General features: G+C 39.0%; 1 protein-coding gene across 4 annotated transcripts in view; it reads right to left on the reverse strand.

Annotated features, from left to right (window-relative positions):
* Positions 1-17,503, reverse strand: part of MID1 (midline 1) — a 326,390-nt gene that overhangs the window by 68,633 nt on the left and 240,254 nt on the right. For all 4 annotated transcript variants that reach the window (XM_067553016.1, XM_067553018.1, XM_067553015.1 and 1 more), the window contains one exon: positions 1,015-1,110. In XM_067553016.1, the coding sequence (XP_067409117.1) occupies positions 1,015-1,110 (96 nt within the window). The remainder of the gene's footprint in view (positions 1-1,014; positions 1,111-17,503) is intronic.

Raw genomic sequence — 17,503 nt, forward strand, 5'->3', positions numbered from 1 at the left:
AATAGGGATAATAGTGCTCCCCCACCTCACCTAAGTGTTATGAGGTAAATATTTAAAAGAGTATGAGATGTTCAGAAAAATATAACGGTAGCCATATAACTATCACAGAAAGGGAATGGGGAGGAGTCCTCTCTTTCTCTCCACCCAGTCTATGGAGAAGGGCAGATGCATCAAGAGAATATTTTGCTAGAAAAATACCCACACGTTCATCATTGTTAGCTAATATATGCTGGCTAACATATATGTATATTGTATTAATAATATGCATTACCCACACTACATATTAGTATGTGCTAAGCACCAAGGACCAATAACATTGAGCACAAATATTGTAACAGTGATATAGTCTACATTGGCCAATACCATAATCCTATTCACTTATGCAATGTATCCCATAACTCCTTGCATTTGCTGAAGCAAGCATAAGCATAAGCATAAGCAGATAGGAAACTTGTTAAAATCATGATACATTTGTTCCACGTCTTAGTACAAGCTAGGGAAGTACCATCATGAACCAGTACCTGGAATGCTAGGATCCAAAACAAAGATAAGGAAGGAACAGAAGAAGAAATTCGGGAACTGGGGCAAACTGATGGGTTGAACTTTAAGTGATGCATAAAGAGTTATTTGACTTGTAAAATTATTGTATAAATAATACTTGCTGAAATGTGTAACTTTGGGAACACACCATCTACATAAGGTAAATGCAACATTGCTGCATGAGACAGCTTCCCAGAGATTGGTATTATATAGAACCTTTTTTCTGTACAACATTATTATTGGCTTAAAGCAATAAACCTGACTGACATGAGTTATTTGGCCTCTTGAATATATTTCATAATGAACCAAAGTGTGGTCAAGCAGTTGACTATACATTTTACATTTGATTCAAACTGATGATCTTGGAAGTTCCTCCAAAATTCCTAGAAGCTAAAAGATTTATGAAGTGCACAGGCATCGGCTGTAAATAAATGATTCAGACATCAAGTATTTCAAGGATAGCTCAATACTCACTTCCACATGTTGGCAGGTTTGAATGAGTTTAGCCAAGAGAGTTTCCAGTTCAGTATTCCTCTTAATAAGGTTCGTGAGGTTATTCTCCAAATTTTGCTGTTTAAAAGAAAGAAAAGAACATTTCAGTATTCTGCAGAATTTAGGATTTTAGGCAAATACATGGAAAACTGCTATACTTTCAGGGCCTAGTTTTTGTATGTTTGTAGGTATGCACAAGTGGCTCTCTTATTTATCTGTACTACCAGATATTCTGAGCATGCACATGGTAAGAAGTACCTATTTAGTCATGTACTTGCACATATCTGGTAGTGCATGTGCTAAGTGCGCATGCCCTTCTTACAAACTTACTGCAATTCACAATTTTTAAGCAAAACTGTAATTGATTTACTATCAGCCAAAGATAGCTGTCAAGAGCTTCAATCTTTCTGTATTTTTCTTTCATCATTTCAAATAAATCTCTTTTGACTATGAAAATGAAATATCATCCCTTACCAATTTTGTTTGTCCCAGTTCTTTTTGAGAAAGACAGTATCAGATGCTTTATTAAAAGCCAAATATGATATCTACTCTGTTCCATTTGTCTGCTAACTTTGTAATTCTATCAGGGACAGCAATCAAGTTTCTCTAAGAAGATTTCTTCTTCATAATCCTATGGGGCTTATTGCTTATGGCTCTTTATCCTCATATTTATGAGTGAAATAAATAGCACTCAGATAAAAACTCTACTGTTTTTATCATGGTTCTTATGAAATGAAATGAAATGAAGCTGAAATTTTATTTAGAGCCCAGCTCCTGAAGACAAGTGAATACAAGAGAGTCTGAGCTTTAATTAATCAACAAAACTCTCCCACACTGTTTCTATCCCTGCTGGTTGTGGAGAACAGCTTGAACATATGACCCTAATGCATTTCAAAAGTTCAAAAGCCAGAAAGCACTAAGAAAAACCCCCACATTATTATTTTAAAATCTCATGACTTTTGTGAGCCCAACTCATAATTTTTTACCATTTGGGGCTGGTAATTCTAAGGGCTTTTTGCATGAGTGAAAGGCTGATCTACACACAACTTTGCATAACTCAACTGGTTTGAATTCACACTTTTTGTTGTTTCGGTGCAAGTCTGTGAGGTGCACAGGCTTTGCTGATACAGCTATACTATCAGTATAACTGTGCCAACATAGCCCCTAGCATAGACACAGCATATGCCAATAGGATGAGAGTTTTTCTGCCTGTATAGTAACATCACTTCTGTGAACTATGTTAGCTAACGGTATATACATACTACCACTTATGTTGGTATAATGTATGTCACTCAGGGATGTGAATATAACACCCCCTGAACAATGTAAGTTACACGGACATAAGCACTGGTGTGGACAGCACTATGTCAGCGGAAGTGCTTCTCCTGCCGATATAGCTACCACTGCTTGTTGGGGGTGGATTAATGAGGTTGACAGGAGAGCTCTCTCCTGTTGGCATAGAATGGCTGCACTAGAGAACTTACAGTGCCGCAGCTGCGGGAAAGCTGCGCCACGGTAAGCACTCTAGTGTAGACATATCCTAAGACAACAGAAGCAGTTTAGAAGACAGAAGGCTAGGTACATCTACACTGGGAATTTTAGCAGCATAGCTATGACAGTTCAGGGATGTCATTTGTTCACACCTCTGACTGACAGGTATGACAACAAAACTTTTTAATGTAGATCTGGCGTGTGTGTGGACATTTTATTTCAGAATGAAAAGTATCCTATTTTGATGTTACTCAAGACCCTTTTTAAAAATCTGTACATTTATTTTCCTCCCGTCAATAACTGACCAGTTAGTCAAGATTTTTCAAATGTAGTGGTGAATTATGATTATTTCATTAGTTAATTTCCTTTATACCCTAGTATGTGTATATCAACTTATTTTTATGATCTAGTTCTCCAGGTATTCCCTTATCTGCCCTGTATCATATTGTTATATAAAAGAAGTATGCGAGTAAGAGAGATAGATATACATAAATTTATTAAGAGCCTCATCCAACTTCCCGATTTTAATGAGAGTTAGACTGGGCCCTACTTGTACGCCCTGTAAACCCTTGGTTCTCAAACTGGGGGTCATGATCCTTAGGAGGTCACGATGTGATTACAAGAGGGTTGTGAGCTGTGAGCCCTGATCTCATCCAGGCATGGACTTGTGAGCCTCCCTGCTTTCTCCTGGTGGAGGAACATGGGGGAATGGAGCGAGTGGTGATACAGATACTGCTCATCTCCCAAACTTCCTTTGTGCCCCACTAAGGGACTGTGTGGGGCGGGAGGAAGCGAGAAGCAACCCCAGGGCTTCCTGAATCCAGGTCACTTTCCCTCTGGGCAGCGCTGTGAGGCGAGCATCAGGAGCTGCTGCTCTCTGCCCACCCCTTACACAGCCCAAGTGGAGAAAGTGACCTGGATTCAGGGAGCCCTGATGTTGTTCCTCATTCCCCCTCACAGCCCCCTAGGGGTGCCTGGAGGAGCAGCTTTTGAGGTGGGAGCGAGCAGCAATAGCAGCTGCTCCGTGCATGCAGGTCAGGTTCCCCAGGTGGGCACAGGAGTGGGATGCAGGGGTTGGGGTGAAGGGGGAGTGTGGAGTCTATGGAGGGCCAGGGGCAGGCATCCACGGGGATGAGGGAGTCACACTCAGAGGCTTGCTGTGTGAAAGGGGTCACCAATACAAAAAATTTGAGAACCACTGTGTAAACAGTCATGCGTGTGAGTTATATTATATGCAAAAGTCTTATTTGAAGACAATGTGGACTACTTGTGTGAGTAGTTACTTGTTTGTTTGTGTAAATGTTTGCAAGATTTACTATAGACAAGGGATTTTCCCACCACACCAATTGTATTTTACTCTGCAAATAGACAATGAAATAAACAAGAAGATGCTGAGCGATCATCATTAATTTCATCTCTGCTCCTCTTCTATTAATGGACTTTTATTCTCCATCATACCTCCCACTCCCTCGATATATTTGTTAAAGCCCTTTGGCTAGCATTAACTCATTTAAGCTTTTTTTTTTCCTGCTGCCTTTATCTCTTCAGTGCATTACTTAAAAGTCTGTGCATATTCTTGTGTGGTTGAATCCTTCCTCTTCTATTTCCAGGATGGGGCTGACATTTTTGTTAAACTCAGACCTTTAAGCACCCGTCCCATAGCCATGCTGATTGGTTCTTATCCACTATTGCACGCTGCTACAAATACGTGAAAGTCAGGTGTATTTCAATGCTGAAGCAATTCAGTATTTAGATGTACCTGTATTACTATAGCTGATGTGGAAAACACTGAATGAGTGCAGTTCAAGACCATTCAAAATTGTTCGCTGAACATAAACTTGGGGGCTTGAGGCAAATTATTTTGGTTTTTTGCTTTCACCCTATGAGAGCTACAGATATCATTCATCACATTATTTTGCCGTAGAAATATCTTCTACAAATATTTCATTGAGCTTTATTTTATAGTCCATTTAAAAAATAAAGCAACTGGAATGAGCATTCTTCATTGAAGAGGCTGATCTGTACCTCATATGCTATATTTGAATGAGCATCTAATTACAAAACTATATATTCATTATGCACCTGTGGAACTGAGAGTCATGTGCATAGTCTAGAGAGGTGTATACAATCACAATGGAAAGTGCCTGCATTTCTGCATCATGAGGTTTGGAAAACACCAACATTAAGAGAGCATGTACAATCTCTAGTCTAAATGATACTTTATAACACTTTATTGAATATGAATACAATTTGTAACAGATATTTGAAAACTTTTCTACATTGCAAACTTTTGACTGAAATAAAATACCTAAGTCTTGATTTAGTCCTCCCAACTTAAAATTCTTTATTTGACATGATTGACACAAACAGATGAGGCACAAACCACTAAGACAAATGTTCCCTGTGCTACTATGGCATATTGCAGAAACACTCAATAAATCAGAAGAGTCCCATATTAGGACTATGAACTCATGAACATCAGGTATTTTTCTCTGATTTACATAAAAACTTACCTTAGATTTTATTACAAATCCTGAATAAAAATACAATATACTATATTGTGGGAAGATTTCCATATATTGTCAAGATCAGGGCACTCAGGCATGCAATAGTGCCCTGATGTTGATATATAAAATATATCGCTACGAGAACGCACATGGGATCCTCAATGATGTATTAATGATATGCTTGGAAATTGTTCTGCCCCAAAATCTTACATACAAAGAGTGAGAAGTACAGAGCTTAGGGCTAAACTGCTAAGTATTTGCAGAACTAGAATTAGAGCTCAGGGCATCTAGTTATACGTCCATGCGCCATCATATTGCATCTCCTGCTCTTATTCACCAAGATCCTTCACATTGTCTGTGTGAGTGAGAGAGAGTGTACTTGTGTCAAAGTCAGCTGAGTGGCCACGCTGGGGTGCTTGCATATCTCCTATGTGCGGTGGAACTGCACCAGTGTATGCAGGGCTAGCACAGTAATGAGCATGATTATAGGATATGTGTGTGCTAAAGTGATAGCTGTGTCTCAGTCATGGGCTGTCAGTTGTGGTGAAATCCACTAAAAGCCTGAATATTTTGGGTAAAGGAGAGAAGTGAAATTTACATCCCACCCACTTTGAGGGTGTGCTGGGGTAGGGTGAGAGCAGGATCAACTGTCTGTCTGAGTGTGGAATGAGTGGTACTAGTTCTATGGGTAAGCAGCACAGGGTGGCTGCAGTTCTATTCTGGAGATTGGAACACTTGATACTGGCACTGGGTTTGAGGAGGAGAATTTCACCATCATACCTTCCCTGCCCCCCATCCAAATATTCAGGCTTGATGTGGATTTAGTAAACTTCACCACAATGGACAGCCCAATTCACAAAGCAATGGGTTTAGCACACACCAATCCATTACACTCACCTGCCTTTCTAGAGTAGTCTTACTACTGTACAACCTAAACACCTCTACCCCCTGTGAATGTGAATGGTGCTACTGTAATAACAATTAGTAATAATAATAGACACTCTTCACTTTGGTTTTAGTTATTGGAATGTATGCTGAATTTGTTTCCAATCCTCTTCTTGCATTGTTTCTCAACTCATCTAGTCAGATGTTTATTGTCATACTTAATATCTGTCTTGTGTGAGTAATACAACACTATACTGACAATGTAACACTTATCTGTATTTACTTATTTTTTAAATAAAATTCAAACAGATTATTTTAAAGTTCTTAAGTTTACCCTCAGGTATGGAGCTATTGGTTTAACACTCGTATTTTCAGAATTAGTCTTGTAAAGTACATCCCATTCTTAAACTCTGCAAACACAAATAGATAATCTTTAAAAGGCATAAAGTGCTAGACATCTGTCCTTATAGATCTGCTTAAATATTCTGCTTAATCCCCGTTTTAATTCTAAAGTGACATTCTTTTTTCCATATAGAATGTACAAAAGAGAAGGATCACATTGTATAAGATTCTGTCCATGGTTAAATTAAAAATTCCTGAAAATACTGATTTTTAATGGTAACATTGACAGATACAAGTGTGAGGTTAGATTGCATGGAAGATCAAACAGCAAAATAAATGTTATATGAGCCTTGACAGATTATCTGTAAATCCAAGAGGAATTTTTGGGCATGGCAGGAGGAGAGTCATAACATATCTAATGCATTGTATATGCTCATATGAAAAATAATTAGGTTTCTGGCCCTTCTGCCAATGCACTGTTGCCCTGTAAAATTGCATTTAGCCTAAACAAGCAATGCCACCCAAAATGCTGGGAACTTTTCTATTTAAAAGAAGTTCTGACTTCAAAGTCTGCTTATGATACCTTAAACAGCAACACAACTAACCAAAACTCACATGCTTCTTTTAACCAGGTACAAGCAACTTGGTTTAATCAACACTGTAACTTTTAACTGTGTAGCTGTGTTGTAAGCAGGTCAATTGAATCAGTTACAACTGTAATGAAGATGGAGCTTTATTCAACCATTTTAAAACATGATTATTTATGGAGTGTATACGGGGCCAAATCCACCCAGAATGAATCACTAAAATGTAATTATAAGGGACAATTGAGAGGGTAGTGTTTCATTTTTGTTCCACAAGTCTAAAGAATGGTTTGAGTCAATGATTGGAAGTTGAAGCTGGATAAATTCAAACTAAAAATAAGTTTGAGTTTAACAGTGAGGTTAATTATCCATTTGGAACAATTTACCGAGGGATGTGGTGTTATTTGCAGGCTCTAAATCAACACTGGATGTCTTTCTAAAAGAAATGCTCTAGCTCAGACAGACGTTGTGGGCTTGATGAAGAAATTATTGGGTGAGGCTGGTTGGCCTGTCTTAAGCAGTCAGTCAGACAAGATCATCATAGTCTCTTCTAGCCTTAAAATATATGAAAACCAAATGTAAACCAATGTCCTTTGCCAAATTAGTGGTCTCATGCAAAAAGTGGCATGTACAGAAAAGGAAGGTAGCATTTTTCTTCCTTTGAATTTATTAGCTGCCTCCCTCCTACCACTGCAGATTTGGATAGGCCTAAACTATTACATGGGTTGATGATACAGTCAAAATGAAAGAATGAGATTCTATATATGCTAAGCAGAAAAAAAGCTGTCTGATGCTGACACTGCCTTAATTGGTATGAGTAGGGTACCAACTACCAATGATATTTTCCTGCACTGTAGAACCTTCCTATTCAAAGGGTTACAAAGAGAAACTTACAGCAGCCAGTTACAATAGGAACAACACAGGATAGGGTAAAATAACATTTTTTTCTTCTTGCCTGTTCAAATATATATTTATATTACACAAACACACACACACTCTGACAGTATTAATATAAGTAAGAATTCCCTTCCCTTTATCGTTTATAAAAGGCTTTCATTTACTTTTTTGGGACGTTCTAAGAACATTCCTTCTGAAGTTGTGAACGCTGCTATGACAAACGTTCCAGGAGAGCACGTGGTAGTATCAACGTGACTTAGCATTCATCTAGTATGTGACATGATCAGAGAACTCTATAAACGTTGGTAGCGATTCTCAATTCCTCCATTCCTGTGCCTGGAGCAGGAACTGTACTGGGATAGGTTAAAGGTGATTATAAGCCATCTTTGTATTCCCCATATTTTGGGGCCATCTGCTGGCAAAAGAAAGAACAGATCTCTTAGGGGCGTATGGGGGGTAAGGCCAGTAACTAGTTAATTTTCTCAAGGCCCCTGTGAAATGGGTAGGTATTATTATCTGCCTTTTACAAGTGGACTAATTGACACAGAGGTTAAGGCCCACATTTTTAAGCTTGGATGACTAAAATTAAAAGGTCACAGAATTAGTTAAGAGAAATACAGAGACTAAGACCCATGCCTCCTGGTTCCAGGTGCAATGCCTGATCCACTAGAAAAAGCTGCCACTCAATTCTAAAAGATATACAGAATATTAAATATAAAGGAAAGCTCGGTTTTGAGTATATTTGAATGTAATGTCTTCCCTCTCCAACCCAACTGTTGCTTCTGTAGGGTGATGTTCTGTTCTGTCAAGTGGATGTGCCAGCATATGAGGTGCATATGGAAGAACTTGAGCTAATTTTTATCCTATTCACCTATAGACATGTTCAATTGTCTCATGTAGTTCTCCAGACTGTCTTAACCCACAGAATGATTATCTGTTCAGTTAATGGGAGTAATTCATCTCAAGTCCAAAGGCACAGAGCTGAACAGCCATTCCATACATTGTGAAGCAGAAATAACTATGATGTTGATACACACTTATGGGAATTGAGCTTATACCGCCGCTAATCACAGTGTACCACAAGGAGAAACTCAAAGATAACAAGCAATCAATAGGCTAAGAATATTTTTCATTTAAAAAATGTAATACAAGGGAACAGCTTTTGAAGCCAATATAATTTAAACGATCTACACTAAATTAGAATTCGTTCTAAATTTTGTAAGAACGTTGCCAATTTTCTTTTTCTTTTTACATAAAATGGAGCATCATGGGGATAATCAAAGTGTTTCAGATCTACTTAACCTGAAAACACTTTTAATAACACAGATCGAAGTCTTCTTGACAAGCTCTATAGCTCCTCCCTTACTTACCTGCCCCTGGCACATTGCTTCCTCTTTTTGGATAGCTCTGAAGTTTTTTTTTTTTTGTTCTTTGACTAGAATAGCTATACCTGCTAAGCTAAAAACTCCTCTGAGTTGTCCTGTCTTTATCCTTTATTTCTTTAACTATTTCAGCTCTTCTCCCCACACCTATTTCACAGCATAAAGAGGAATGTTTGATACCGCGAAAAGATTGGGATAAACTTCAGATAAAGCACACTTGTTGGACAAAATCAAATGCCATTGTTCTGTATATCTGGGATAAAGTCTCATGCAAATACAAATTATTATAGGCTTCAGAGCTAAGGAATTAGAGTAACAACATTTAAATAATTTAAAAAGAGAAATTCCTCTGTACAGTTTCCCACTAAGATGATCTGTTCTCTTTAATGCTTTAATATAATGACACTCAGGCCCATGGTACATATACTAGTTATTTACTTTCAATTTTATAGTTTATTTTAAATAGATACAAGGAAAGAACAAAAGAAGATCTCTAACTACAGTACTTGATTTGGTTTTTCCATAGGATAGCTTCATACGAAATTCAATATATCTTTCTCAGTGCATTCAAATCTATTGCAAAAACAATGCACTAATATTATTGTGTACTGTCCAAGTAGGCACAGCACAAAACTGCCACTAGAGATGGGCAACAGATGCCAAATTCAGATTTCAATCTAGATTTCAAATATCCCAAAATCTGGGGGTGGCTTGGGTGTAGGATTTTGGTTTAGCTCTAATTAGTAATTAAGAAGGGAAGGTTGAGGTGTTATGGCTAAATTAAAAATTTGCTCAAATTTTTGGCTGAATCTTGAACTTTTAGAGGTTAGTAAAGGTGTGGACAACTTTTGGTCCCAGTTACATTTGACTTTTGTCCATCTCTGCATTTTTTTTTTTTTTTTTGTAGTAGCTGAAGTTGGGAACTGAAGTGCTCAAATATCATAAGAGAGGACAGCCACTCTCACTGTATTTCTGGCCTACCAAGAAGTGGGAAGTACTGGAAATCAGGAAATCTCCCAAGAGCCTATGCTTACAAAATTTCTAGCTCAGTGGTCCCCAAACTGTGAGGCTCCCCTAGGGAGATGTGGAGGAACATCCGGGGGGACAACGCAGCAGGGTTCGGGACAGCCCTCAGGTGGGGGTAGGGAGGGAGCACCACCCAGTCCCACTCTGTTGGCAGCTCTGCTCCTGCTCTGCCCCCAGCCCTGGCCACGGCCCTGCTCCCAGCTGCGGCTCAGCCACCAGCCTCTGGATCCCACCCTCAGCCCCTGCTCTCATCTCCCAGCCCCCACTCCTGGCCACTGGCCCTGGCTCCTGCTCTCAGCTCCCATCCTCTGCCACAGACCCTGGCCTGGCCATGACTCCACTTCAGGCTCAGGGGATGCAGACACATTCTATCAGTGGCAAAGGGGGTGGGGGCAAGAGGAAAAGTTTGGGAACCACTGGCCTACACACATATTATGTGTAATTACAAGGTGAGTTGCAATGGCTTTTAGGTGACAAATCTGAGGAACTGTCCCAGATTGGGATATCAATAGAGGAGGATTTGAAATATATTGATAAATTAAACAGTAATAAGTCACCAGGACCAGACAGCATTCACCCAAGAGTTCTGAAGGAACTCAGATATCAAATTGCAGAACTACTAACTGTGGTGTGTAACCTGTCACTTAAATCAGCCTCTATATCAGATCATGGTGGATAGCTAAATAAGTCTGATTTTTAAAAGAAAGATGCCCGAGGTATTCCTGGCAATTACAGACTCCCATAAGCATAATTTCAGTATGAGGCAGATTGGTTGAAACTATAGTAAAGAACAGAATTTTCAGACACATAAATGAACACAATATGTTGGGGAAAGAGTCAATGCAGATTTTGTAAAGTGAAATCATGCTTCACCAATGTATTAGAATTTTTTTGTGGGTGTCTGCAAATATGTGGACAATGGTGGTGCAGTGGATATAGTGTACTTGGGCTTTGAGAAAGCCTTTGACAAGGTCCCTCACCAAAGGTTTTTAAGCAAAGTAGGCAATCATTGGAAAAGAAGGAAAGTTCTCTCTTGGACCAGTGACTGGTTAAAAGATAGGAAACAAAGGGTAGGAATAAACAATCAGTTTCCACAGTGAAGAGAAGAAAACAACAGGATCCCTCAAAGATCTGTACTGAGACCAGCGCTGTTCAATATATTCATAAAAGATCTGTAAAAAGGGGTAAATAGTGAGACGGCAAACTTTGCAGATGATACAAATTTATTCAAGATAATTAAGTCCAAAGCAGACTGCAAAGAGTTACAAAGGGATCTCACAAAATTAGGTGATCAGGCAACAAAATGGCAGATGAAATTCAATGTTGATAAATACAAACAGATAGATAATACTTAGTCCTGCCATGAGTACAGGGGGGTGGACTAGATGACCTCTCGAGGTCCCTTCCAGTCCTGTGATTCTGTGAAAGTAATGCATATTGGAAAACATAATCTCAACTATACATACAAAATGATTGGGGTCTAAATTAGCTGTTATCAGTCAAGAAAGAACTTGGAGTCATTGTGGATAATTCTCTGAAAACATCTGTTCAGTGTGCAGCAGCAGTCAATAAAGGTAACAAAATATAAAGCACTGTTAGGAAAGGGATAGATAATAATACAGAAAATAACATAATGTCACTATATAAATCCATAGTATGACCCCATCTTGAATACTGCATTCAGTTCTGGTCACCCCATCTCAAAAAACGATATATTAGAATTGTAAAAAGTACAGAGAAGAGCAATAAAAATGATGAGGGGTATGGAAAAGCTTCCATAAGAGGAGAGAGCTTAAAACAGAGGTCCCCAAACTGTTGGGCATGCCCCAGCTAGTGGGACATAAAGGAACATTCAGGGGGCACAGTGAGGCCTGTGCCAGCACCCCCAGGGGGTGGGGTGGGAGCACCACCCAGCCCTGCTCTGCCCCAGTTATGACCCGATCCCGACCCCAACTGCAGTCCAGGCCTCAGTCCCTTGCTCCCAGCCTGGCCTGTGGCCCCTCTCCCAGCCACATCGCCACCCCGCCCCCAGCCTCAGCCCATGGCCCAGCCGCAGTTCCGCTTCCGGCCCCAATCCATCTCCCAGCAGTGGACCCTGGCTTGGCCATGATCCCACTCCCAGCCTTGGCCCCGACCACAGCCCAGCTTCCAGCCACGGCCCCACCCCTGGCTTCCCGGTTCCAACTATGGCCTGGCTGCGGTTCTGTTTCTGGCCCCGCTCCTGGCCCCAGATTCAGCCACAGCCCCACTCCCAGACTCGGCCCCGACCACTGCCCCGCTCCCAGTCACAGGTTCGGCACTGACCCCGGGGGGGGGGGGGGGGGGGCGGGAGAGCACAGACATGGGTAAGGGGGGGGATGCGAGGTAAAAATTTTGGGGAGCACTGGTTTAGCCTAATCTTGCACAACCCAGGTATTAGGAGAAGGATCCATTCCAAAGCTGAGCTTTGCACATCACTAATAGTAAAAAGGCTTTTGCTGGCACACGCAGGTAAAAGATCCTCTAAAGAACCACAATTTATGCAGTGCTTTTAAAATTCTGGCTTCTAGAAACATTTGCCTCTCCATTTTTTAAAATGTTTATTTTATGGGACACATCATGGGGAAAATCTGCTTTTAATCAGCCAGTACATATTACTAAATTTTGTGGTTGAAACATAACCTATCTTGATTTTGGGGGATTATATAAAAATCAAATAAGTATTTATACATTATAAAAAGTTAAGAAGGAAGCCTGACTGGATTACAATTTTAAAGAGAAGTAAGGCTGGCACGGTGACTGTTTCCTATAGATATCCGGACCATTGGATCTGACAACACTTATCATTTGAAGTCACAGTAATGAAAGGCCCAGTGAGTTTTCAGCTGATATAAGGCAAGCCATTATATGAGTGTTTGGTACAGGAAAGGTGGTGACAAGTTTTATCTTGAGCATCAATAAAGTAGAGAAGCCAATGCTAAGTAAGTGCGAAATAAGTTTAAAAAAAAATCGCTGAATTTTAGTAGCGATGGCAAATATTATTTTGGATATATATTGAATCAGCCAAGATGAATGAAGTGAAGCATCGTCTATACAGTTTTTTTAAACTGAATTTAAATCACTTCCCTTTATACCCAGATTTATTCTTTGCGCTTTAGTTCATATTACTAGTTCGATAGACTGCTGTCTATGAGCCCATAATTCCATTAATCACAGTCATAAAACACGTCACCTTTTTATTTAAAAAATAGCCTCCCTATAACCAAGGCCACTGAACAGACTGTAGAACAATAGTAAATCAGTCTAACTGGGATGGAAGTGACTTGTGATAGCTCCAACTTTGTGTGTATGCCATTGAATTTACCTTCTGAGGACTCTGTCAAGGTTGTAATCTTTAAAAGAAAAGAAAAAAGAACCATACTGGCAGTGATCCCGTTTTGGAGGACTTAAGTTCAGGTCAGTTTTGTTGCTTTGTTGGTAGATCTGTTTGTATGTGTGTTTTTGGCAGCTCGCTCCTCCTTATGTTAAGGGGGAAAAAAAGAGGGGGAAAAACCCAAACAAAGAAGACAACTGTGACTCAGTGAGTGAATCACAGTAAACAAAGCAGCACGTATGTGATTTCCCTTCACCCCCATTATAAACCTGGCTGGAATGTTTGCATGTGCTACAAGGGCATTTATGGCACCGATCCTGCACCGCTGAAGTCAAAGGCAGTTTTGCCTTTGTCTTCCACTTGAGTTGCATCCAGTTCTAGCAGACCATTAAGCAGAAAATTAGTATCCTCCATATCTGAACTCTATTCAGGTTTAGAGCTACATCCTAGAACATGTACCAGGGAAGCGTTCAGTACCCTCAACTGCCTTTTCACATGCTCTGCTCTTTATTCAGTGCTCAGAAACATCTGAGCAGTAGGTTGCAAGGATGAGAGCACACCTTGAAGGGGGGTTGACTGGATAAATGGGAACTGCTCACATGCTTAAAAGTAGGCTTGCGTTTAAGTACTTTGCTGAATAGGGGCCTTAAACTTTTTTCCAAAATATCACATGGATCTGGTGTAAGACAATCATTTTTCAGTGTGAAACTTAAGCCTATGGCACTTGTTTATTTTATAATGCAACAGCTCATATACTATTGGTTATGTTACATAACGTTTGATTAGTGTCAGATCTGGGATTACATTAGAAAAATAATCCTATTTGACCTCGATTTGAATTAGAGCATTATTATACTGAAGTCCGTGGTCTTAACAAGTAGTTAAGGGTACAACATAAGAAAAATGTTGGATAGTCTTATTACAATATTTCTCAAAACCATGATAGGATTTCAGAGAGACTTGTCACTACTGCAAATGGCAGCTTGGTTGTGAGCTCAGTTTATATTAAATAAATCAGCTTGAGCTACAAAACATAGATCCTGGTTTGAAACTGAATTTTAACCACCATTATATTTCAGTGCTATGCAGATTAAAGGCTCTTGTTTGGTGCAATACAGATATATTTCATAATGAAACATTTCATCTAGGATTACATTCAGATTTACAGACACACACAAATCCTATTAAGAAAATTCAGGAATGTTTGAACCTGAAATTGTGGTCCAGGTCCCTATATAATTTATACTTTAGAGATTCTTGCTATAAAGAAAAATAACTAGAAAAATATATAGAATGAATAGCTTCTTAAACAAATAAAACACTTCGGAGACTAATCCAGATTCATATACCTCACTGAGATCCCAATCTTGCAAACACACATGTCCTTAACTTTACTACTGTGAGTAATACCTTGAGACTCCTTAACAGTAGTAAATTCAAGCACATGCATAAGTATCTGTAGGATTGGGGCCCATGTGCTTTTTCTAAGACTATTTTTTCACTATATTTCTATTATAACAAAACATTTATATAATACCACAATGTACACATACTAAAGTCAATTCTACTCTGCTAATATTTGACTCTTGATAATTATATTTCTATTATTAGTTGTCAATCATCTGCTTCAATTACTTCATGTTTCAAAGCATATATCAGGGAAAACTTCCTAACAGAAACATCCACTAGAGCGTGACAATACTTTTTCAGTGGAAATGGTGGAAGTTCAGTACTTAAGAAAGTAAAAACTAGAATAGACATGGCACTAGAAAATGTACTGCAGTGAACAATCCTGCACTGGTAGAGGGATAGACCACGTAAATTTAATAGGTCTTTTCTAGAGATGAGCCCACATCAAACTTCCCAGTGAAAACACTCCCCTAAACTCCAGGAAATTCAGATTCAAACTATGCAGCTTAGGTTCATCTCTAATTATTTCCTTTTCTAACTTTATGACTCATTATATATCTCAGCCTTTGTATTTTCACATGTTGGTTTCTCTGTTGGCCCACTTCAAAATTTCAGTAGACTGAACAATCAAGAAAAAAAATCATGCACACTTTACTAGTCAGTCTCTTAGTAGCTATAGGAATCAAGTAAGCCATTTTAATCAGTCAAATAAGTTCATAGGGTAGGCTTATCTTTGTCTCCATCCCAAATCTGTCTTAGTTTGAAGGCTAAAAGTCTGTTTTGCTGCTCGTCTGTAACCAGGTGGTGAGACGAATGCAAAAGTTAAATGTGAGCCAGCCTGCCCAAACTGGTCATATACTAGCCTTTTCCATTCACTTTTAGATATGGAAAGCATACGCTGCTTCACTCTGGTGGATCGACTAACATCTCAGAAAAGGATGTACAAATCAAATTACTACTGGAGAGAGTCTTATGAGCCTTGAGTGAGAAATCTTAATGTTTCAGTTGACCAATTTAGACGTGTCCAATTTGTACAGACTTCCTCCAGACACATTATTCATTTGATTTATTGCAGTCTTTGGAGTTTTCCCCTCTACTGAGGCTGGCAAGGATTGCTAACTAAATGGTGAACCAGTGACTACGTAAGTATATTTTTTTTTACCAGTTTGGCAAGGGATAAAAAAAATAAAAAGCTCAAGGAGATGATATTTGACTAAAGGTTCTGCATAAATAAGGGCCTGATTTTGATCTCACCAATTTTATCTAGAGTAACTCCATAGGGCTGATTCACCTGGCATTACTTCAGCTTTACTCTCTTGTAATTCCATTGACTTCTGTGAATCAGACCTACCAACTTCAATCAACTTACTCCCTGTTTAGGTACATAAAACATACATGCACACACAATCAACAAGGAGGAAAAAAAACCAGATCCCACATAATGTCATGCAAAAATTGTTATATTGTAGATGGACAATATGGGGCCTCCTCTGGTACTTCCATATGTTATTAACAATAGCATTCCTAGGACATGACTATGTTGGTTTGGGGCCTGTTTTTGATCTCTCTCTCTCTCACAAACACACACACAAAATGGAACTTTAAAATCATTATATCAGACTTGTTCTTTCAGTCATCTTGAAAAGACTGAGATAAGGTTTGGTACATTATTCAATACTTTATAGTGAATAAATACTTTAAATACGATACTTTAAACAGTTGTACCCGAAACCGATGTACACTTTTGAATATGTGTTAGCAAATACCAAAATGAAAACAATGAGGTCAGTTTGGCTGTTGCTGTTTTGGTGGGCTACATTTTACTTCTCCAGTCTGAGCTGATTTCAGTTATGTAATCACCTCCTCTTATTTGAACACATAAGGTCATATAAAGGTCACAATGAACTGTGCATGGGGGAGAAGAACTGACGTGTGTCTAATCCATACTGTCCTGCTCCACACTCTTGGATATCTTCAAGAGCTCTGGAAGTGAAGTCTGGCAACACTTATCAAACCCTAGGCTGTCAGGCTTCCCCAGATTAAGATGCTTCAGTTCTTCCTTTCAACACAAAGTGCCATAGATGCAAATACACAGCATACATGCTGCAAAATGGCCAAGAAAATAATTGTACAAGTAGTTGGGGAAAGAATGTGATGCTGTATTGCCTGCATAACTGATACAGAGAACAGCTCAGTTTATAATATTGTTCCCTTGTTTCAGAAAATGTAAATTTTCCGTTTAATAGTGACACTGAAATAGTGACAACATCATTATTTGTAAAGCTTTCACTTTGTTATAATAGGTCAAGTAGGGGCTGTGAATTACATTTGGTATAATTATATAGTAATATTAAATAATGTAATTCCAGCCCTATTAAAATCTTAACCACCCCTCACCCCCACCAAAAACAAACCTTGTTTCTGCATAGATGGCTTATATTCAACATACTTATGGTATAAAAAAAAAGCCTCTACCCAAGATGGCTTATTCATTAGTAAGGTTCTGGTTCTACTCTTAAATTGTTACAAAAACCAAGAGACCCATCGGGCAAATGTGTTTGTCTGAGAAGTAAATGACAACCCAAATCATTTGAC

This window comes from Emydura macquarii, unplaced genomic scaffold, assembly GCF_026122565.2.
Source record: "Emydura macquarii macquarii isolate MOO-44397 ecotype Brisbane River unplaced genomic scaffold, CSIRO-AGI_Emac_v2 contig_1424, whole genome shotgun sequence".
Classification (NCBI taxonomy): domain Eukaryota; kingdom Metazoa; phylum Chordata; order Testudines; family Chelidae; genus Emydura; species Emydura macquarii.